Below are 25,090 nucleotides of genomic sequence, written 5' to 3' on the forward strand. Positions count from 1 at the left end.
AGGAATGGTGGCAACACTCTTCTGCCTAAACTCATTTATTAAATTGGGAGCACCAACTATTACATCTGAAGGCTGAAGTTCTTCTTTATTCGTCTTTAACATATAGTTGAAAACACACTAAATCATATGTGGGGGCAGAGAATGACAAACATTTAATTGTCACATTTTGCTTCAAACTCCAATATGCAAGCAACAGCAAAGTATCTTTTTCGAACAAGTAGAAATACAAACATCACAAAAAAAAGTCAACAAAGATACAAATATTGTAAACCTACCTGATAATGACAACAATTCCATCAAAAATATTGTATGGATTCTTAATGTAACCAAAAAGACCAAACGCAAAAAGTTTAAGAATCATTTCCAAAGCAAACATGCTGGTAAATACGATGTTGCTGATCTCCAGGGCGTTGGTAAGCTCTTCAGGCTGTGAAAAGATTTGAAATGATCTATTAGCAAATCAATTAAATCATATCATTGATGGATATTAAAAAGAATATTAATTATGCCTAAATGGTGCAATAATTTACTTAAAACAATACCAGCCTTATATTTCTGTGAATGAAGAAAGTTGAGAGGTGATCTAATTAAAACGTTTTGCATGACTATAAGATTTGATGGTGTAGAAAGACAGAAACTATTTCTTTTCATAAGGAAGATCCACAAGGTGAACAATAGCAGCGTTGCCTTATGCCAGTCCATAATTATGCTTCCTTAACCCAACCGCAGGGCGTGCTTGAAAGGCTTGTGAACTATATAAGAAAAAGGTCCTACGTGAACAGTTTCCTCCTCACTTTATTATAGTTTCCACCTCCCAGCCCAAAAATGAGAATAGAAAAATAGTTGAATTAAAGATAGTTTGTAAATATTGACCATCTAATCCATATTGATTGTTTTTCTCTTTCATGTTTAGTAGAATAATCTGTCCTAGCATGTAGTGTGGAGGTTCTAAAATTTTAAAGTCTGACCTTCTGTTTCAAGGGTACATCAGTTACAATCAAAGCAACTGCAGGATGGAGGAAAACTAATCAGAAGTTGGGGCAATTCACACATCCTATTTGCTGATCAAAGAAAAGGGAAGAAATTCAGTGTGACAATCATCCCAGTCAGCCCTGAGTATAATGTTTCACACAGTTTTACAGTGATTTTACAATTATATAATTTTACAAGCAGCCTTTACATATTAGCACACAACAGAAGAAGCTTGACTATGATTAGATGTGACTCAGAAACGTTATCTATTGAAATTAGTGTATGCAAATATGGTAAGTATTATTAGCATTTCCTGTCAACAGTCAGGATTACATTTAGTTGTATTAACACGACAATGCCTTTTATATCAGAATTTACACATACATGTAAAGTAGATATTTGTGCACTTAAGCACTTAGGTGATATTTATAGATCTGATAATGGCTTAGGCCATCATAAAGCCTTTCCATGCACAATTTCTCTTTAACATCAGTCAGCCTGTGTTGATTACTATATTGTATCTATTAAACAGGACTGGAATACTGAAATATTATCCACTGGCACACCTCTTCAAAATACTTTAACAATTTTACTCCAAAATTCCAATTAATTACTTGCTCCCAAGGTTTCTAATGATAGCTGGAGCACCAACAATGGACAAAATCGCCACTTGACTGTAACTCTAATTTGCTGAAACCATTGCTTCGAAACAAGAGAGTGGATAAGAGAAACTCTGGAACTTGACATTAAAAATTACTAAGGGCTTCTGTTCACCCCACTGATTAAAATTAATGATATTCAGCAGTTGGATATATTCACATTCTATTAACATGTACTTGGCGCTTTTCAATAGCAAAATATGAATTTAAAATTGATTAAAAATTTACTTTTTTTGTCATGGAAATTAATTTTGAGGCTGCATAAAGTCGACATAGTTCAAGGTTTCTATTTGGTCCAGACTCAATAAGAGTAAAACTTTTATAACTGATGAAAAGTATACAGACTAAATTAGTTAATATAACTATTAAAATGGGAGTTGAAAGCTAAAAGACAAACATGAGAAAAGTGTTTACTTGTCTAACTAGATATACCTGCCATTACAAAAAAAATTCTAAAAGTTAGCCCCGAGACGTTGACACTTCCAGACCATTTTATCACCACTGAAATTTGATGACTGCAGCACAAAACTAGTGTACTAAACGCTAGTGAGAAATTAATAAGAAGAATTACAACTAGGAACTCAAATGTTATGCATTAGATGAGGAAAAAAAGAGTCTAGCTATTATGGTAAATATTAATTACAGAAATCTTCAGCTGCAAGTTTTGTGTTAGATGGGAATAATGTAACTAAATATGCAGGCAGTGCACAAAAGAGTTTATAAAAGTCATGAAGTGTTGAAATTCAAAACAAGTCTCATTTTCTCACCAGGTACTTGTTAGTTGCAACATATAATTTTTTATCCAAAAATGGAACATTGGGCTTGACAATTAGTCACTCAAAGGAATAAACATTGGCTACATTGTCAACACAACATTCATCTGAATGGAAAGCTCACGGTGAAATGTCAAAGGAAGAATGGCGTCATCAAAGACTTTAGACTGAGGAACATTAATCATCAAATGGCAGTGATGCAGAATGTGAATGATATATGATAAACAGGGAGTAGAAAGAGTGCTACCAGATTAAGGTCAAAGTGGGTACGCCAAACCATGGTCACCAAAAGTCTGGAGATAATTTAAGATAATTTATTAAATTTCTTTCATGTTTTCATACACATTCTGTGAAGTTTATTTACTCATTACATTGCACTGATGAAGCTAATGGAAATTGTCAGTAGAAATTACTATTGCAGGGCACTGCTCACATCAAGTTGTAAATTAAATTCAAAATTCACTTGCTAAACAAGCAACAAGCTAATTTGAGTAATTAATGAATTTAATTAATAATTCATTAAGTCACTTCCAAAAAAGTATGTTTTGTTTAAGTGTTTCATCTTGTACTTATCACGACATTCAGAAGAAATACTGGTGCAAAGAACAATATCTAAAACAGTATGAGAAGGCTATCCTCACTGGCTGGTAAGTGGACGCTGATTGACATAAGTGTTGCCAGGGACAGTTAGCTAACAACTGACAATTAATCTTTTTAATGCAAACTGTGCAGGTTGATGCTGATTGGTCAAGTCACCACACTGAACCAGATAATAGATGTTGCCTATTGTTATGTTGAAATGGGTGCAATGTATGTACATTGTCATGACTCACTGGGGTAGTGCACTGGAAAAAATCTCAGGGTTATCTGTAAAGTTGTAGCTTACAACAACTGCTGAAGGAAAGATGAAGTGCTTTTCTGCAGCTGTAATGTCATTTTTGACTGTAGAGAGAAAGCTCCTGTGTTTGTGGAAATTATAATGCAGCTGTCTATCCCATTCCCAGCCCGAAGCTGTTCAGTTACCTAAGAGACTATCACACAGTTGCTGGCAGGCAAAAGGCTTTTGTCATCAATAAATGGTCACCAGTCCATAGACCAATCAACTCCTCGCTGTTACTTAACTGCATCTGTACACAAAACCCCACAAGCTCCTGTTCATCTGCAACTATTTCAATTACTGCTTGTTCAAACAGCTGTTTAAACAATGTTTGTCACTTCAGAATCGGGTGACTTGCTTTTCAAAACAGGCAGCAATCCATCAAAACACTTCTTTTAAACTGGTCTATTTCATCATAGGATTTTAAAAAGAATAAAAGCAAAAGGATACAGTCCTTTCAATATGTTCTAACTGCCTGCAAAGAACAGGACCCTTTTTACTAATATATGCAGCTTCTAATATCTACACATGTGCCACATTATGAACCTGACAATCTTAAATTGCTAATCAGTGTAATTCTTAGCACACGGAGGATTATTTATTAAGTATTGACAAATTATGGAATCATGTGTGATGTTGAACTTTTTTGCGGGTTTTGCAAACATGGGCTGTTTGGCTACTTGATGCGTAGCTAAAGGGACATTCTCTTTAATATGATCTGCAATCTTTGAAATGTACAGCCTATATATCTTGCTCAACTGAGCAAGTTGCTGAGTTGGTAAATTCAATGAATACTGATTCACATCAATCTGTGCATTAATGCAAATGTCTATAGTATCCTTGAGAGATATGTTGACAAGTAGGCTAATTGTCTGATTGCATGGATGTGGCATTGCTATCAATATGCAAGTCCTTTATGCTTCTTGCAAACATGAAGGATGTGTATGTGGAAATCTTGTTCAAAACTGGCTGTAGCAAATTGTCCAAACATTTGGCTAATTCATGTTGTGTAGAACCAGTCGTAGCTCAGAGCGTGTGTAAAGGGACATTATTACTGGATGTCTCAGGTAGCCCATGCGAGACGGATACATAGGAGCAGTGGGGACGAACCCTAACATATACATCACCCAGGAGCCTATTGATCATATGCAGGTCTGAGAAGCATTTTGTTTAGCTTACCTTCGAGCAAGACTGTCTGATCACATTGTACGGTAGGTCCAATGGATATGGATTGAATGTGTCATTAAGAATGCCTTCCATTTTGTTGATATAACCATACCTGCAAAGGATGGCTGTTCTAATCCCATTTAGTCCTGAGGAAGGGTCACTGGCCCCAAAACATTGACCCTGATTTCTCTTCAAGGATGCTGCCAAACCTGCTGAACTTTACAAGCAACTTCTGTTTTTGTTTCTCAGCATCCTCAGTTCCTTTGATTTTTATTCTAATCCCATTGTCAGGTTTACCGATGTGAAGGGATAGATTGGCCTTAAGGTCTTGAATGCTGCCAGACATGTGCGCTGTATGTAAAAATCAGACAGTCATTCAGAATCCTGCAGAATCCATGTGCTAAATCAGCTAGACATGCTCGTAACAATTCAGCACCTTCAGTAGATATTGGTTTGTGGCAGGACAACTGGGAGTAGAGGAGTTTAAATTCAGCAAATACCTCTTCCTGTAATACCTCTCTGCAATTGAGGCACAGCAAAATTGAAGGCATGCTCAAGAACAAAGTTCTTGCTTTCATGGTCAGAGGAATTTATTGAGTATTTAGAGACGTTGTTAACTGCAATGTAAAACTGCACTTGCTTGAGTAAAGTAATAGTTTGGGATGCTCCATCAGGTATTGTTTAATGTATGGGCATATACTGAGACAAAAATTCGGATTAATGGAGCAAGTCAAAATTTATGCACTTTGGGCCAAGTGCAGGGTGTAAACTTATATCCCTATTCCCTATCCATTCAATCGAACAGGCCTAATGCGGCCAATTTTAGTCTTGAAAAATACCCGAACTACTCTGGAAGGGTAAAGTATCTCTCAAGTTTCAGTAACAACTAAAGGTAGCTGTTTCATGTTATAACAGTTGTAGCTGGACATGAATGATGACCATTACTACCAGCATTCTTGCCATTGTGGCAAAAGGACATTTTGCATTTCATACTACATTTCTGAGCAATATAGTATATAAATTTAAGAGATGGTGTAAGGTGAGGGATCTATATGCATTCAAAAGTCTGATAGATCACATCAAATATGTCCCTTTGGCTGTCCAAAATAAGCAAGATATTGACTGTATCCAATCACCCCATGTACAAAAGACAAAACACACTCTTCAACATTAGCTGTGATCTTGACAGCATTTGCGAAATATCTACAGCGTTCCAAAAATTATGCTAACAACCAATTTAAGATGGTCATTTGTGTTCAGTGTGGTGTAGTTGTGCTTCTGGTAGCTACATACATGAATATACTGGGTCCTATTCTTTGCAGACATGGATATATCTATATATATATATAAAAACACCAGTTTTGAATGAACAAAATTGCTGACAGTCAATTTGGTTAGTTCCCAAGAGCAATACCTTGACCAGAGTTGACTGCAATGGTTTAAATTCAAACAATGTTTGGAAGTTAACAGTCAGTTATCAACTAATTGATGCATTCTCCATGGCCATGCCTGTACTAATCAGAGCCCATCTGCTCAAACAATCAGCAATGTCCTCTCATACAATATAAATTAAACCAGCATTCTTCAGAATGTCGTAATGAGTGCAAGATGAAAAGCTACAACAAAATATTTCCTTTTTAACATTATTTAAGTTCTGTATAATAAATGACAATTAATAAATTAATTATTAACTTTCAAAATCAATTAATAGTTACATGAAGAAGAGATACAGAACAGAAATCATAATTCCAAGTATAAAATGAGCAAAGACATTGTCAGCTCAGGTTGGTTTTGAACACAGGTTTCACGAAACAATGAAGGCAACTCCAAAATAAAACAGAAGAATATTTTACTGCTAATATGTTTACTGCATCATTATTTCATATTGCCCTGATGATAACATGCAAATTAATTAGGCTGGATTATAAAAAAAATTTGGAAAGATTTCAGGGAAGTCATACCATATTCCAACCATTACAATGTGGTTCAAAACAGGCATGGAACAGCAACTCAATTCAGGTGGGCAAAAGGCCAATGATACATTGAGAAGAGGAAGTATGATGATGTCACTGGCATTGTGATACAATTTTCACAGACCACTTCCAATTGCTATACCAAGGAAGTAGGTTTCAAAGATACCAAGTGGAAGGGGATACCAAAGATGCCAGGCCAAGTGCTTAAATTGCCTTTTCAAGTGTGGAAGAGATATAGCGTGTGGAAACAGACCCGTCGGTCCATCTAGTCCATGCTGACCATGTTCCCAAACTAAACCAGGCCCACTTGCCATCATTTGGACTATATCCCTCCAAACCTTTCCTATTGTGTATTTATACAAATGTCTTTTAAACGTTGTTACCTGCATCGACCATTTCCTCTGCCAGTTCATTCCACACACAAACCATTTTCTGTGTAAAAAGGTTGCCCCCATGCCCTTTTTCAAACTTTCACTTCTCATCTTAAAAATATACTCCTAGTTTTGAACTCCCCACCCTAAGGAAAAGATCCTTGTTATTCACGTTATCTACAATCCTCATGATTTTATAAACCTCCATAAGCTCATCCCTCAACCTCTTATGTCCCAATGAAAAACATCCCATGGATGCTTTGGAGAGGGTTCAGAGGAGGTTTACCAGGATGCTGCCTGGACTGGAGGGCTTATCTTATGAAGAGAGGTTGACTGAGCTCAGACTTTTTTCATTGGAGAAGAGGAGAGGGGACCTAATTGAGGTATACAAGATAATGAGAGGCATAGACAAAGTTGATAGCCAGAGACTATTTCCCAGGGCAGAAATGGCTAACATGAGGGGTCATAGTTTTAAGCTGGTTGGAGGAAAGTATAGAGGGGATGTCAGAGGCAGGTTCTTTACACAGAGAGTTGTGAGAGCATGGAATGCGTTGCCAGCAGCAGTTGTGGAAGCAAGGTCATTGGGGTCATTTAAGAGACTGCTGGACATGCATATGGTCACAGAAATTTGAGGGTGCATACATGAGGATCAATGGTCGGCACAACATCGTGGGCTGAAGGGCCTGTTCTGTGCTGTACTGTTCTATGTTCTATCCCAGCCTATTTTTATTATTAAAACCCTCCTTTCCTGGCAACTTCCTGGTTAAATCTTTTTTGAATCATCTCCAAATAAATAATGTCCTTCTGAAAGCAGGGTGACCAGAAATAATAACAGTATTCCAGAAGATGCCTCATGTCCTCTACAACCTCAACATAATGTCCTAACTCCTATCCTCAAAGGTCTGAGCAATGAAGTCAAGAATGCCAAATGCCTTCTTAACCACCCTGTCTAACTGTGAAGCAAATTTCAAAGAATTATGCACTTAAGCCCCTAGGTCTTTTTGTTCTACTCCACTATCCATGGCCTAACAACTGTATAAGTTCTGCCCTTTTATGTTTTACCAAAATACAATACCTCATATTTTTTCTAAATTAAACTCTATCTGCCACTCCTTAGCCCATTGACCCAATTGATCAAGATCTCTTCGTAATCTTAGAAAACCTTCTTCACTCTCCACTATGCCATCAATTTTGATGTCATCCACAATCTTACTAACCATGCCTCCTATATTCTCATCTAAATTGTTTATATAAATGACAAACAAAAGTGGACCTAGTACTGATCCCTGTGGATACCACTGATTAAAGGCCTCCAATCTGAAAAATTACCTTCCACCACCCTCTGTCTCATACTGTCAAGCCAATTTTGTATCCAAATGGCAAGCTCTGCCTGAAACTCGTATGATATAACTTTATTTATTAGTCTACCATGCGGAATGTTGCCAAAGGCTTTACTAAAGTCCATACAAACAACATCTACCATTCCGCCTTCATCAATCTTTTTGGTAATTTCCTCAAAAAACTCAATCAAGTTTGTCAGGCATGATTTCCCCCGCGAAAAACCATGCTGGCTATCCTTAATCAGTCTTTGCCTCTCTAAACATATGTAAATCCTATCTTTAGGAATTACCTCCAACAATTTATCCATAGTTGCCAGGCTTCTGTTAACAGCCTTTCTTAAATAAAGGCACAACAATAGCCACCCTCCAGTCCTCCAGCACCTCACCCATGGTTATAGAATGACACAAATAGTTTTGCTGGTTCCTTGAGAATCAGGAAGAATTGAAGCTTACAAGTTTTACAAGAAGTCCTTGAATCTCAACCTATTCTCTTTCAGGCCACAGAGAACTTTACATCTCAAAACAAACTTCACGGTTTCCATCCCTGGGCTTCTGACCACAACCCCTAATTTTACTCCCAATAGGTTTCAAGCAGAGACCATGACTGATTGCTTAAAACTAAAACAGAAGAGTTCAAAAGTTTCAAGCTTCCTCGTGAAATATGTCACACTCAGTCTATGCCCTCATTCTCTCTGAAAGTTCTTTGAGTTAAAATTGGTCCAACAGGATTCCTGGTATTCATTAGAAAACTTTGATTTCTTCCAACATAATCATGTGGGACATGTTCCAATGTTATAAATCAATTTGCAAGCAGTTAACAATAAGGCTACATGGTGAGCCAGCAAGACAAATTGGAAGATAAAATAAATCCATTTCACGCATGAGTGCTGTCATTTAAAACAGATTGTTCAAAATAACATCCACATGCATTTTTGCAGCTTCATTAACAGTGTTAAATAAACAAAGAAGCCTTGCATCGAAAGAATAAGTGCCTTGGTAAAACCTGTCACCTACATTCACTGAACATCTGTCCCTGCTAATGCAAAATATGTCAGGCCCAACTAGATGCAGCTTCTTATGTTAAACATTGTATCAATTATATGTATGATGAGATAAACAAAATTAGAAATGTACTTAACTATGTACAGACAACACTGAGGAAGATAATGAAATTAAATTTACTGAATGAATGCTATTTCTATTCTCTACATTGGTCAGCTACAGTAACAGAAATATGCAGGAAAATGAACCCATTTTAAAATGAATTTGACAATATAATTAAGATTCATGCTGAAAAGAAAATTGTGCTCATGGAATGTTAAACCATTGCGACTATAAAATTAATTTTGCATGATTGTGTTTTCCAGCTAATTAAAAATCTATGCAATGAGTCATCTAGAAATGCTTTCCCCTTGGAAAATATGGAAAAAAATGAATGTTATCAGTGATGAATGTCAATTGAATAGTTCCTACTAATCTATATACTTCAACAAATGGCATAGTTTAATGATATGCTGCATCTGTGCTTATTTGGTAATGATTATGAGACCTTTTCTATAGCCTGTGCTAAAGAATGAAAGAAAAATTGTTGATTAAAAAAATACTAAAATCCAATGATGAAAAATACTTGTTTACAAAAAAGGTTAAATTATTTTAGCTGAGCAATGAGTTGGAACACCAGCAGGCCTCTGGACATTATTCGGGACATATCATCTTATGATTGCCTAGATAAATACTCAGTCATAAATAATATTAAGATTCAACAATTATAGCAAGCATCCTCATACAAAAATACAAATATTGCTGGTACCAGAAAGATGTTAATCATTAAAATGCTTTATATATGCATTCGTTAACATAAGAAAAAAAAACTTGCAAAATACAGAAGCTGATGTTTTGAAAGCTGTTTATAAAATAAACTGCAGCATAAATGTTATTGTATTGACACGTTTTGACCAGGACTTGAAATACATCTTCAAATTCAATGATAGGCTATGCTTTTGTTGACAATCACTGAACGGATGAAAAGTAAAATGCTGAGAATTGCACATAAAGAGATTTGTTTGTAAAACAGTTAGTACTGGGGCGTCTGGAATGAGTTAGATATTTTTAACCACCAAAAGTACAAAGCTCAAGTAATATATGTCTAAGCAAAGTTACCTCTGAAAATCCACTTATCAGTCAAGATCCACCGCTCACAGTATGTGTTTACCAATAGCTCAAAGTCAAAGAGTGCCAAATTACCATATCACAAAAGAAACCATTTTGGGACTAAAACAAACTACTGAAGATCATAAGGATGTAGTACTTGAAGTTCTTGTCTGCACTTTTGTAAACTGCAGATAACACAGCATTTACATTTGTGGTCTTTAAGTCCCACACACATGCAAAGTAAAAGAATAGGGGAGTGTAATCAACTTTTCAAAAACAATTTTTCAGTTTCATAAAGCAATGCTGGAAAACACAAAAGCATGCATATTCTGGGGATTACAGACCTCTGGAGTATGGCTTATGTAATAATTTAATAGGCAGAGAAGGATCATCTGTTACCAGAATGATGGAAACTTACTGTCACTCCCAACACCTCCCCATATCCCAACGGCACCTTCCCATACAATCGAAGAAGGTGCAACACCTGCCTGTTTACTTCCTCCCTCCTCACTATCCAAAGCTCCAGGCATATCTGCCAGGTGAAGCAGTGATGTACCTGCACTTCACTCAATCTGTATTTGCCGCTCACAATGTGGTCAGCCTTACAGTGAGAAGAAATGCAGACTTGGCAAACAGCTACATTAATGATCCTGAGCTTTCTGTTGCCTGCTAATTGAACACAACACCATGTTCCCTGGCCAACATCTCTGTCTCAGGCTTGCTGCAGTGCTCCAGTAAAGTTGAGTGCAAACTGGATGGGTACTTGCATGGGCCCAAGCTATGCGTGCGTCTTCGTAGGGTATGTGGAACAGTCCCTCTTCCACACCTACACTGGCCCCAAACCCCACCTCTTCCTCCGTTACATTGATGACTGTATCGGCACCGCCTCTTGCTCCCAAGAGGAGCTCGAATAGTTCATCCACTTCACCAACACCTTCCACCTCAGCCTCAAGTTCACCTGGGCCATCTCCAACACATCCCTCACCTTCCTGGACCTCTCTGTCTCCATCTCAGGCAGCCAGCTCGAAACTGATGTCCATTTCAAGCCCACCGACTCCCACAGCTACCTAGACTACACCTCCTCCCACCCACCCTCCTGCAAAAATTCCATCCCCATTCCCAATTCCTTCACCTCCACCGCATCTGCTCCCAGGATGAGGCATTCCACTCCCGCACATCCCAGATGCCCGCATTCTTCAAGGACCGCAACTTCCCCCCCCCACCGCAGTGGTCAAGAATGCCCTCGACCGTGTCTCCCACATTTCCTCAAACACATCCCTCACAACCCGTCCCCACAATAACTGCCCAAAGAGAATCACGTACCACCCCACCAACCTCCGGATACAACGCATCATCCTCCGACACTTCTGCCATCTACAATCCGACCCCACCACCCAAGACATTTTTCCATTCGCACCCTTGTCCGCCTTCAGGAGAGACCACTCTCTCCAGGACTCCCTTGTCCGCTCCACACTCCCCTCCAATCCCACCACACCCGGCACCTTCTCCTGCAACCACAGGAAGTGCTACACTTGCCCCCACACCTCCTCCCTCAACCCCCTCCCAAGCCCCAAGGTGACTTTCCATATCAAGTAGATGTTCACCTGCACATCTGCCAATGTGGTATTCTGAATCCACTGTACCTGTTGTGGCTTCCTCTACATTGGGGAAACCAAGCAGAGGCTTTGGGACACCTCTGTTCGGTTCACAATAAACAACTGCACCTCCCAGTCGCGAACCATTTTAAGTCCCCCTCCCATTCCTTAGATGACATGCCCATCCTGGGCTTCCTGCGGTGCCACAATGATGCCACCCGAAGGTTGCAGGAACAGCAACTCATATTCTGTTTGGGAACCCTGCAGCCCAATGGTATCAATGTGGACTTCACAAGCTTCAAAATCTCCCCTTCCCCCACTGCATCCCAAAACCAGCCCAGCTCATCCCCACCTCCCTAACCTGTTCTTCCTCTCACCTGTCCCCTCCTCCCACCTCAAGCCGCATCTCCATTTCCCACCTACTAACCTCATCCCGCCTCCTTGGCCTGTCCGTCCTCCTCGGACTGACCCATCCCCTCCCTACCTCACCACCTATACTCTCCTCGCCACCTATCTTCTCCTCTATCCGTCTTCAGTCCGCCTCCCCCCTCTCCCTATTTATTTCAGAACTCTCTCCCCATCTCCCTCTCTGATGAAGGGTCTAGGCGCGAAACGTCAGCTTTTGTGCTCCTAAGATGCTGCTTGGCCCGCTGTGTTCATCCAGCTCCACATTTTGTTATCTTGGATTCTCTAGCATCTGCAGTTCCCATTATCTCTGGAAGAACAGCATCTCATTTTCCACTTGGGAAGCCTGCAGCCTTCAGGATTCAATGTCGAGTTCGATAACTTTAGGGCCTCAGCACCTTCTCCCTTGTCCTCACTCCAAACCACACATACCAGACTTTGTCATTATGTGGGCTGCTACCACAAACAACCCATTGTCACCCTCTAATGGTGCCCATCAGCATCTATTGATTCTCCTAGGTTGAATTTAACTCGTCCCTTGTCTGCCCAACTGTTTTTCTCTGTCTCTGAGCTCCATCTTCACCTGTTGATTATTCTTCCCACACCCAATCTTCAGCAGATATACCAAACTTTTCCTAGCTAAAATCAGTTCTGAAGATAGCTCACTGGACCCAAAATTCTAACTCTGCTTTCTTCCTACAGACGCTGCCAGATGTACTATGTTTGTCAAGCAATTTCTGTTTTTGTTTACTGTTTCCAGCATCTGCATTTCTTTGACTCAATTGCAAAGGATTCCTGCAAAGGGAACCAGTCATGCTACTACTGGCCATTAATGTCATTCACTGGACTGGATCCTGGTTACAATGCAGGGAATCAACAAATTTGCAACTGAAGAGTGAACATGACAACATTTTTCTTGCAATAGGGGTGAATTCTGATTCATGATATTTTTAATTCCATTATTATACGTGGAAGAAAATGGTAGGATGGTTAATGGTAGGAAAAATATAGTCACACCAATGTCACAGAAATAATGCACTTCTCTCCATCATAAAACACAGAGCAAACAATCTGTGGCAGACCTTGGCAGTGCCATCTGTAAATGATGGATAAAATAAGTCAATAAACTGATCAATGCTGGCTTAGCTATTCAAAGTGATTCCATACGAACCACATGGGAATTCTAGATACTAATTCATGGTGTGTTACAGTCTTGAATATCAGAATAGTGCAACAGAAAGGCTTGCAACCCACAGAGAAAAAAACTCTTCTTCTGCAACTGAGAAGATACCATTCCGATTAATTTTATTGTAATCAATATAAAGGCTAAATCTTGAACACTGTAGACCATTGGTATTCAGCCATTGTGTTGTGGTATGCTGCAGGAACTGTCCAAGTGTGCTGTGAAATTTTGTATAAAGGTAATGAAAATCAATATAAAACAAACATAATTTCATCTTAAAACAATATTCCATCCAAACACAATTACAATTGATAAAGCTTGTGAAAATTAATCAAATTAAAAGTGCGGTATCACCCTTTTGATTCTAAAATGTGAACATTCTAAACGTATGTGGCCAAAGTGGATTTGCTATGGACTTGTTTGCCTTTTTGAAGAGAGCCATGCTACTGAAAAGATTGGGAACCACCGTTGTCGACAAGCATGCAACCTTTAATAGTAAAACAAAGAACTGCGGATGCTGCAGGTTTGAACGATAAACAAATAATGCTGGGAGAATTCAGCACGTCTACAGCATCTGTGAAAAGAAAATCAGAGAAAACATTTTGAGCCCAGTTCTGACGTTGGGTCACTGCACTTGAAATAGTTACTCTGCTTTTCTCTCCACAGATGTTGCTACACATGCTGAGCTTCTCCAACACTTTCTATTTGTGTTTCAGTCTATAATAATGTTGCGGTGCTCCTTCACTGACTGTCCATTTGTTTCCATGTCAAACACTGAGTAACGGGAACAAAACCCATTTGAAAACAATGAATTACTGAAAAGCATGTACGTTAATTCTTTGTGAGAGGGACCTTCAAGTGGAACCAGAATCCAGAGTTTGATGTAAGGTCATTAACCAACCAGTAAATAAATATCATGTTTATATCATTAACACAGTGCCAAACAACAGACCTGAAAGTCCAGTACATCTCATCAATAATTGTAATAGCAACAAATTTATGTAGGAATATGAGCAAAACTGCAGAAGAACATCATTTTGAATTATGCAGAATAAAACCTCCTTTCCATCCTAACATATGTACAGCACATTTTACAAACATGTTGAAAATATTTTAGATTGTTGAAAAATCAAAGATCTCTAGTAAAGACATATCTTTTAATTAATGAAGCAAGAGTGACTGGTAGTATGGCACGTTGTAACTCTAATGAAAACAGAGAAATTGTGTATTAATATTGAGGGATATTAATTTCCCCACCAACATGGATAAATGTGAACTGAAAACTGGTGCTTTCTCATGATGTGAAATGTTCATTGATAAACTGCTTTTGTGCATCCATTTGCTAGGAATTAGGCAATGATTATTCAGCTGATGAATTTACATGGAGATCAATGTTAAAAGAGAAGCAGCATTTCTCAAATCACAGAACAAAATATAAATGGTATTGGTACAGGCTCTTGAGGCATGGTAGTAGTGTCCCTACCTCTGGGCTAGGATGCCCAGGGTTAAATCCCATTTAGTCTGGAGATGGGTAATGACATCTTTGAGCAAATTGATTAGGAAAGCATCCACAAGAAATACCAAGCTGTGACTTTAAGGTTGTCTGACCAAGTTGAGTCCAGCTTCATTTTGGACTATTGTGGTCCCGCATCCTTACTTTGGAACCAGGAGGGCTGGGTTCAAGTCTCACCTGCTCAAGAGATGGAAAATAACATCTCTGAACAGGTTGATTAGAAAATATCTAGAAATGGCCTGGGGTAAGGTGGTGAGTTTCTTTTGCTTCTCCCTACTACGCTTTTGTCAAAAACATTCCTATTATAACATGAAAGTATTCTCAGGTTTGAAAGATAGGAAAAACATTGTAAAGTTTTGATGAACTTACTGCACAATAGGCTTCAGGCACTTAGGTAGCAAAAACCTTTCAAAACATTTCGTGCTAAACAAATACATTTTTTTACCATAAACCTTTTTACTTTTAGGAAGAAGCAAAAGAAACTTGCCACCTTGCCCCAGGCCATTTGCAGATATTTTCTAATCAACCTGTTCAGAGATGTTATTATACATCTCTGGTGCAGGTGATACTTGAACCCAGGCCTCCCAGTTCAGAGGTAAGGATACAGCATCACATCAGCCCAAAATGTAGCTGGACTCAACTTAGTCAGACAACCTTAAAGTCAAACCTTGGTAGTCCTTGAGGATATTTTCCAAATCAATTTGTGCAACAAGGTGTAGCTTAATGTGCATTGAACTAGTGATGATTTTTCAGGCCCAAAACACTACAGACTATGAAGAAAGATGCTCATAATTGTGATGACAGGATTCAAGTAGGGAGCACGAAGAACAGAAGTTTTGACTAACTGGCCATAAGTTAATAACAAACAGGCCAACCAAATATGTAAAGAAAACAACACCAAGGTTGCCAAAAAATTCCAAAACAAGGTCACAGCCAAAGACATTTATGAGTAATTGTGATTGACAAATTCTTTCCGAGCCCAACTTCAGATCTTCCGCATTTCCAGCACAGATCTCTCTAAAACATAAAGGAGTGACTACTATCTTCTCGACCTTATTTTAAATTGTAAGTTTTAAAAAATGGAAGTTATAAATAATTGTTGGAGTTTTTCTGTATAAGTTCAGTTTTGACTGTAATTTTTACGACATCATTGAGGATTTTGGCTCAAAAGGAAGTTCAGTATTTGACTCTGGAAGAGAATTAAATCTCTCGACAGTCAGTACCCAGAGTTCCATTAACAGTTTATCTTGACTCAACATTTCTATTTCAGCTTCTGCAAATGGTTATACTTAATAACCCCTTCTGCTCAATTTTCTGCAGTTATTATATCTCACTCTTAAAGGCAACAGAAACTAAGTGTTAACGATTTGATGTAATGTTGGGACTTCCACTTAAAACTGTTTCCTTCATTGAGCACTAAAATCTTGCTAGCATGCTCCTTCCTGTAAAACAATATAAATTTGAAATTGCTTAACTGAGCGCAAAGATAGTAAGTCTCAAGATTTCAAATCATTCAAAACACTAGCTTTGAAGAACAACTGATTGACTGATTTCAGAACCAACTGTTACACTGGTGAAAAGTTGCCAACCTCTCCAAGAACAAAACAGGGTCAGGACTAAGATAAATTGTGATATTTACTTTGCTGTTCAGGATCAAGGTTCTCATTTAGATTGGCACTAAACTTTCAACATGCCTTCACATCTGGCAAACACTGAACTGCCTTGATGTATAAACTGATGGTGAAAATACCCAGGCTAATTTCATGATGATTACATTCAGATGAACAGCAGAGGTATGGGTGAGTATGCAAGAACAGGCAGGCAGAAGCAGGTTCCAGTGGCATTATCCTCCACTGTAAACTTAAGCTACTTGAGACAACCCTGTTTTGTTAGCTTTTCCATTTCTTTGCTCTTCTTATGATTACCTGATTTTCAATATTCAGAACATAGATACAGAGATGATTTCGAGTTGGGAAGCTAGTGTGGTGTGCCAAAGTTTGCAGATGACACTAAGATGAGTAGTACAGCAACGTGTGCAGAGGACACTGAGAGCCTGGAGAGGGATTTGGACTGGTTAAGTGAGTGGGCAAGGGTCTGACAGATGGAGTGCAACTTTGGTAACTATGAGGTCATCTATTTTGGTAGGAATAACAGCAAAATGCATGATTGTTTAAATGGTGAAAAACTGCAGCATGCTGCTGTGCAAAGGGACTTGGGTGTCCTTGAGCATGAATCACAAAGGGTTGGTTTGCAGGTGCAGTAGGTAATTAGGAAGGCAATGGAATGTTGTCCTTCATTGCTAGAGGAATGGAGTTTAAAAACAGGGAGCTCATGCTGCAGCTGTACAGGGTGCTGGTGAGACCACACCTGGAGTACTATGTATACAATTTTGATCTCCTTACTTGAGAAAGGATGTATTGGCACGACAGGTGGTACAAAGGAGGTTCACCGGGTTGATTCCAGAGTTGTGAGGGTTGGGTTATGAGGATTGAGTAGACTGGGGCTATACTCACTGAAATTTAGAATGTGTTGGGATCTTATAGAAATATATAAAATTATGAAGGGTGTAGATAAGACTGAAACTGAGAGCTTGTTTCCAATGGCTGATGAAACTAGAACAATGGGGCATAGCCTAAAAATAATGGGACAGATTTAGGACTGAGTTAAGGAGGAACTTCTCCCAAAGGGTTGTGAATCTATGCAATTCCTTGCCCAGTGAAGCAGTTGAGGCTACCTTATTGAATTTTTTAAGACAAAGATTGGTAGATTTTTTAACATGAAAGGTTATGCTGAGTGGGCGCATGAGTGGAGCTGAGTCCAACATGTGGAATGTGCTGCTGGCAGTGGTAGTGGAGTCAGATACTTTAGAGATTTTTAAGTGATTCTTGGATAGGCATGTGGAGAATAGTGAAATGTATGCAGGGTTGATTGATCTTAGTAGGATAATAGGTTGGCATAACATTGTGGGCCGAAGGGCCTGTACTGTGCTGCACTGTTCTATGTTCTATGATCTTATTGAATGGCAGAGAAAACCTGAGGGACCAGATGGCCTACTCCTGCTCCTATTTCTTAAGTTCTTAACCAAGACAATAAAAAATCTTGAGAAGGTCAGGCTCCATGGTAGACATGTTACGCAACAAATGGCAGGAGTCTAAACGACAGGCATTTGAAGCTAAGATGTCATGAGATGATATCTCCTGGAAAATGTCTAGAGATTGTAATCTTATTAAAATACCCAGACATTGAAGATAACATTTATAAACCACAATCTCTCTTCATTACTTATTCCATTACTCCCAGTTGAGATTAGAAAGTTGCCTGAAAGCTGAGAAAATCAATTGCTGCAAACCTTCAAGCTACTCTATTGTGGAGGATCTCCTACAGATTATAATCTACCTGCAGAGATCTCCGACTGCGTTTATATGGTCAATTCTTATTGTAATGCCTAGTGACTACTGAATGTGAAAGGTTCAGCATGGAGGTTAACTAATATTGAATTTGTCATCATTAACAGTCCCTCACATATGTGAATGACTCTCTTCCACTCTCAGGGTGAGTCTGTAGGTGGCTGTACAGACAGATATGACTACCACAGGCTTTGTTAACCATGGGGCAGGTGGTGGTCATGGGAAGGAGTGGGTGGGGCATTGCTGTGGCAGCACACTACTTTCATTGTTTTCACCTGACTTCCAATTTTGATCTTTGGCAAATACTGAGGTGCTTGATGCCTTCCCAGATACCTCTCCCTCACTTCGGATGGTCTAGGGAAATTGTAAGTAATTGCTGAAACACTGTAGTGACAAGCGACATTTTCTCAGTCCAGGTCAGAGTTGTCTAAAACCCCGTTGAAATCTCTGCTCCATGACAACTCATGTTCTGATTCATAACAGTCAGTTTATTATAGAATACTGTATTGAAGAAATTTAGAATGTCGATGTTACTTTTACCGACCCTCAAACTTGGGTATTCTGCAAATGTTGTTTAGAAATTCAGTGACAGTGGTAAAAAGGTGACTGGAGAGTGTGATACAATATACAATACTGCTGCTTGTCCCTGTCTCTCTCACTGTGGAGCTTCTATGGAAAGGTAGCCTACATTTCCTGTTATTAACTGAGGTAGTGCTGCAGAATCCTTCATTAATCTTACAATTTTAATAGAAATCTGCTGGTATGTGCAGCCTTGAGAATTACTTTCTGCATGGTTAGAGATGGAAAGGGTTGTGAGTGAATGACAACCCTTTGGCTTCACTGTGAAGAAGAAAATAAATATAACAGGCCAGTGAGATATTGCTCACATTTGTTAACATGTATATTATTCAACTTTTCCAAGCATGAAATGAAAAGGTTTTGATAATTATTCTCCCAACTTTCAAACAGATAACCTTAGTACAAATGTGTTAATCCCTACATGACAAAAACAGTTTGAACATCCTGGAAGCAGAGCTGGAATCCTAAACAGTGCTGACAAATTGTTCAGCAAATGAAATGGTATCAAGTTTGAAGCAGACAAGCATGAATTGCCCAAGTTGGGGTTTGTGTTTTTGCTGAGCAGAGAGTGAACGAGTGGCCAAACAGTATGCAGAACTGCATTCCTAAATGCTCACAACTTACTTATTAAATAGGGTCATTTCAAATGTAATTCAAATTTCAGATAAAAGTATACTACTGCAGATGGTGCATTTTGATATTAAAACAGAAAATGACAGAGAAATTCAGCAGGTAATTAGCAACTGTGGAAGACGAACATGGTTAACATTTTGAGTCCAATATTCCAAAGAAGAGTCATTAGACTCAAAATTTTAACTCTGCTTCTCTCTCCTCAAATGCCGCCAGATCAGCTGATTTTTTCCAGCACTTTCTATTCAAATTTCAAATAGTACATGGCATTGCCGGAGTAGCATTAGTGTTTTATATACATTAGAATTATAGATCATTATTGTGATTCATTGTGATGACCAAGGTCACATTCAGTGTGAAATAGGCCATAGATTCCATGATAACAAAGTGTGAAGCTGGATGAACACAGCAGGCCAAACAGCATCTCAGGAGCACAAAAGCTGACGTTTTGGGCCTAGGCCCTTCATCAGAGAGCATAGATCCCATGTCTTTTTTTTATATAACATATTTGATTGTAGCTGTTTACAGACGATCTGCGGTTAAGCAAATGCTACCCTCTTAAATTGTCTTGACTTTATTTCTTGTCCTGAAATTTAACTTTTCAGCTCCCAGCTCCTATGATTCCCACTACTCAAAACTGTTTTTCTTGTTTGATCAGTGCTTCTTCGATGGTGTGTGGTACTATTCCTGTAAGTGCAGTTTCTGATTGGTAGTCACTGCTGTCACATAATTCGTTCCCGCAGATGTATCGCGATGAGTGGGGGCTAGAGGATTAAAGCGGAAAGGCTTCGAATTAAAGGGAAGGAGCCTCAGGAAAGTTAAAAAAAAACAGACACTTCAACTATCTGGAGAAAAGTGTTTGGGCAACAATTCACTGATGGTAAAGCTTAAACATTCGTACAACATCTGGTTCTCCTTCTTTTGATTGATCATTAAGGCCCCATTCAATCTCTCAAGTGGACAAAAAATGCCCTGGGCACTATTTCAAAAGTACGGCAGGGAACTTTTGTGTCCTAGCAAATGCTTATCCCTCAATGAACGTTAGAAAACAGGTTACCTGGTCATTATCACACTGATGCTTATGGGGCACTATTGGGGGTATTTTCTTCTGCATTGCAGTAGTGAATATATATCAAAATTACTTAAGATAACAAAGTGTGAAGCTAGATGAACACAACAGGCCAAGCAGCATCTCAGGAGCATAAAAGCTGACGTTTCGGGAAAGGGTCTACACCCGAAATGTCAGCTTTTGTGATCCTGAGATGCTGCTTGGCCTGCCGGTGTTCATCCAGCTTCACACTGTTATCATGGATTCTCCAGCATCTGTAGTTCCCATTATCTCTTATCAAAATTACTTGGCTGGTTGCAAAATGTTTTGGGACATCTCAGGTAGTGAAAGACCCTATATAATACTTTTTCTATGTTCATTTTACTTCAAATATTCTCACAATGCTTCATTGCCTTTTTCATTATCACTTCTACTGGTTAACTATATTTTTGACCTGCTCACTTTGCAAGCCAGTTGGTCTACTTTTTGTGATGACTTTTGACTCAGAAGCAATGCAGTAAGGAAAATTTATCATTTGTTTAAGAGGCTTGTAGAATCTGTAATTATTCCAAGATCATTTGAAAAAAGGCTTTTTAAGTTTTTGCATCAATCATAAAGGCAGCAATTGTAATTCTCTCCAATAAAAACAGAAAAACTAGCCCAAGTAACCTGGCGATCCTTGATCTGGAAGCAGTACTGATAACAAGGACATTTTTGTGGATTCAAGAATTTTTGGGGATTGACATTTCTTACATTACAACGGTGTACGGTGCTATAGGAATGCAAGCTATTTTATTTTACTTCAAGGTATTGAAAGGAAGGGTGCACAGTATCAAATCAACAGGAACACAAAACTGCTTTGTCTCAAGTTGTGCTTATATTCACATTCATCACATTTTCAAACAGTTTTAAAATATCTGAATTTTACATATAACACATTGATCTGCTTGTGACTTTAGTCAGAAAAATGAAAACAAAACTTAATTCTACCTCAGCATGTAAATTTAGCTTTGTGAAAATTAGATTGTAAGTAATGATTATGTCCCCTGGTTATATAGTGAATTAATCAGGGAAGCAGATGGCATGCCTTGAATTGCTGTTAAAAATTTAACCCAGATTCAAGCCACTGCTTCATTTACCATATGCAACATGTAAAGATTATTGGGTGTGAACGCTTGTTTATTCACAAGCTTGCAACTCTCCAGGGCATACAGTTACATTTGTGTGCTTGTTGCTATTGTCAGGGAATTCTACTAGAGAAAGATAAAGTTACAGAAATGTGCTCACCTTGGTTGTTGTATAATTTTCAATGGATGTCTTTTGAAGTGCTTAATTAACACTTCATGGGAAGGAGGCTTGTTTGTTTCTAAGTAACTGCTCCTAGCTACCACAAATTAGACAGTTCTTAGTTGTAAAATTTTGCAATCATTAAGTAGTGTATAATATTTATTCCCCATGCTCAACCATTGTTACTTTTCTACAGTCTGTTAGATTGAAGCTTGGTAACTGTCTATTAATCCATTATTAGAGAATGATGAGACCGGTCTCTTGTTCTCCACAACTTGTTTAAAAACTTTACAATGCCTGCTGGAAGAAATTCAACTGTTTGTTGGGTCTATAATTTGATTATAACTTTTATCATACTTCATTGAAGCAATGACATCCTGCTGGATGGGGAGCAGACATGAAAGGAATCCTATTGTCCCAAGGTGCCCAGGGTGGTGCTGGTAGGACTGGGTCGTGTGATGATGTGACAGGCCATCTTATTTGACATTATCATGTCAGTTTCCCCACTGGGGGGTTAGATTAGAGTTGCCTCCAAAGGTTCTAACATGAAGGAGAAAAAAAATGTTTAATACTAAACAACAGAACAAAGGAAAACAGAGGCAAAATGAAGATTGGAATTATAAATGAAGAGATGTTTTCACAAAATAGTCAATTAGAGAGACCTGCTAGTAACGAAATAAAAAATGCAAAGCTAAACTGAATCAACGACAGTAATTCTGTGTTCTACATGTAAACCAGTTTTGTTTTGTACTGATAGTAAATTGCAATTTTCCAATGATCTGATAAATTATCTGAAGATCTGTGCACTGTGTTCTACAGTATAATTTCAATATTATCACACAAAAATCCCACTTGCAGACATTTTGAAATCATTTAGTCCTCCACCTGCCTCAACATTACTTTGTACGCTCATCCTTTCTCCTTTTGTAGCAAATGTCTTTTGTCATTTAATCATTCATCCTCTCCACCACAAAGACTTGAAATGTTAACTGTCTTCCTTTCTTCAATATCCCGCACCGATAAATGCTGCCTCACAATGTTCCCAGAATTTTCCATTTTTACTTCAGATTTCTAACAACCAATGCATTTTGTTTTTGTGATACTACAAAGATATTTCTATCATATTCATTTTTAATGGCTTCAATTGAGACTTGAATTATCATGGAATATGTATCTCATATGATATCGTTGTTCCCAAATCTTCAGCAATTCTACTGAGTCACGAAATTAAACAATACGACTGAGACATATTGAGCAACACGAGGGCAGTTAGTTATGGGCCCAGGCAGTGTTAATCTCTAAAAAAAATCTTTAATTTTCATTCTGTACGTCATCTATAAGTCATATAGCACAGAAACAGGCCATTCGGCCCGTCATGTATATGCCGACCAGCAAACACCTGTATACACAATTCCATTTACTTGCACTTCAACATAGCCTACTTTTCAGTGCTAACCCAGATGTTTCTTAGATATCGTGTGCCTCCCCCACCTTCTCTGGCAGCACATTTCACCCTCTGGATAAAAGAATGTTTCTTTGACTCGCCTCTAAACCACTCACACCTCACTTAAACTTGTGCCCTTTGATCTTGCCATGGGGAAAAGATTCTCACAACTTACCGTCTATGTCTCTCATAGTTTTATAACACCTAAAGCAGCTCCCCGCCTCAACTTCCTCTGCTCCAAAGAACAAATTTTACTTTCCAGACTCTTCTCATAACTCAGGCCTTTCATACCATGCAACATCTTGATGAATCTCCTCTGCACCCTCTCCATTGCAATCATATCTTTCTGATAGTGTGGCAACCAGAACTGCACAGTGTATTTCATCTATGGCCTAACCAATGCTTTATTAACTCGGACATAGCAAGAATTGCAGATGCTGGAGACAATACAGTGTGAAGCTGGAGGGATACAGCAGGTCAGGCAACATCAGAGAAGCAGGAAAGTGAATGTTTTGGGTTTACACCATTCATCAGGACTAAGGAGTGGAACAGAGCTGGAAAATAAATAGAGGAAAGAGAGATGAGTCTGGGGTCAGTTAGATGGGTGAAGATAGGGGTTAGTTGGGTTTGGTCAGTGGTAAGGTGGGCCAGATAGTTTGAAAACTATGAGAGACATAGAGGGTAAGTTGTGAGAAAGAGGATGTACGGGTATTGTCAGGTCAAGGAGGTGGGGATGAGAGGGAAGGTTGGACGTTAGATGAGGCCCAGGGAGGGGAGATTTTGAAACTGGTGAAATCTATGTTGAGGCCAGGAGTGAAATGCTCCATTTTGGGAACAGATGTGTTGGACACAGAGGAATTCGGAGTAAGAAATTGCATTATTGCAAGAGGGGGGTAAGAGGAGGTGTAGTCAAGATAGCTAGGGAGTCAGTGGGTTTGAAATAACTGTCGGTGCTGAGGTGGTTAGCAGAGATGGATACAGAGAGGTACAGGAACGAGAGGGAGGTATCAGAGATAGTCCATGTGAATTTGAGGCCCACCTTATTTCCCACCTATCCTCCCCACACTTCCTACTGACGAATCCCCACTACCCCCTACCTGCATCCACCTGTCATGATCCCACCTACCTTCCCCCAGCCACACTCCTCCTCCTTCTATTTATTTCCCAGCTACCTTCCCTCTCCCCAGTCCTGATGAAGAGTGTAAACCCAAATTATCAACATTCCTGCTCCTTTGATGCTACCTGACGTCCAGTGTTTCTCCAGCTTCACACTGCAATGTTTTATTAAGTTGTAAGCAGTCTTACTTGCTCCTTTATTTTATGCCCCTGCTAATGAAGGCAAGCATCCTGTGTACCTTTTGCACCACCCTGTACACCTGTGCTGACACCTTCAGGGATCTAAGGAGTTGTACATTCGTTTTTCTTCAGTACTCCTTTGGAACCTACCAATCATTATGTATATCCTTTACTTATTAAACATCCCAAAATGCATCACCTCACACTTATTAGAATTGAATTCCATCTACCATTACTCTACTCAATTTTTTTAGCTGATCAATGTCAGACTGTAACCTGAGACTATCATCGTCACTACCATGAGAATCATGGCTGTTTGTCCTTCATTAGCATCCTTTATTTGCACAGTCTTAAATTATGCTCAGCTTGCCACCAGGATACATGAACATCAACTAACCACAAAAAGACATGACCCACTAT

General features: G+C 38.9%; 1 protein-coding gene across 1 annotated transcript in view; it reads right to left on the reverse strand.

Moving 5' to 3' along the window:
- Positions 1-25,090, reverse strand: part of cacna1ha (calcium channel, voltage-dependent, T type, alpha 1H subunit a) — a 286,474-nt gene that overhangs the window by 99,417 nt on the left and 161,967 nt on the right. Inside the window, exon 9 of the mRNA XM_059654094.1 lies at positions 276-427. Within this exon, the coding sequence (XP_059510077.1) occupies positions 276-427 (152 nt within the window). The remainder of the gene's footprint in view (positions 1-275; positions 428-25,090) is intronic.

Source organism: Stegostoma tigrinum, chromosome 23 (assembly GCF_030684315.1).
Source record: "Stegostoma tigrinum isolate sSteTig4 chromosome 23, sSteTig4.hap1, whole genome shotgun sequence".
In the NCBI taxonomy this organism is placed as follows: Eukaryota; Metazoa; Chordata; class Chondrichthyes; order Orectolobiformes; family Stegostomatidae; genus Stegostoma; species Stegostoma tigrinum.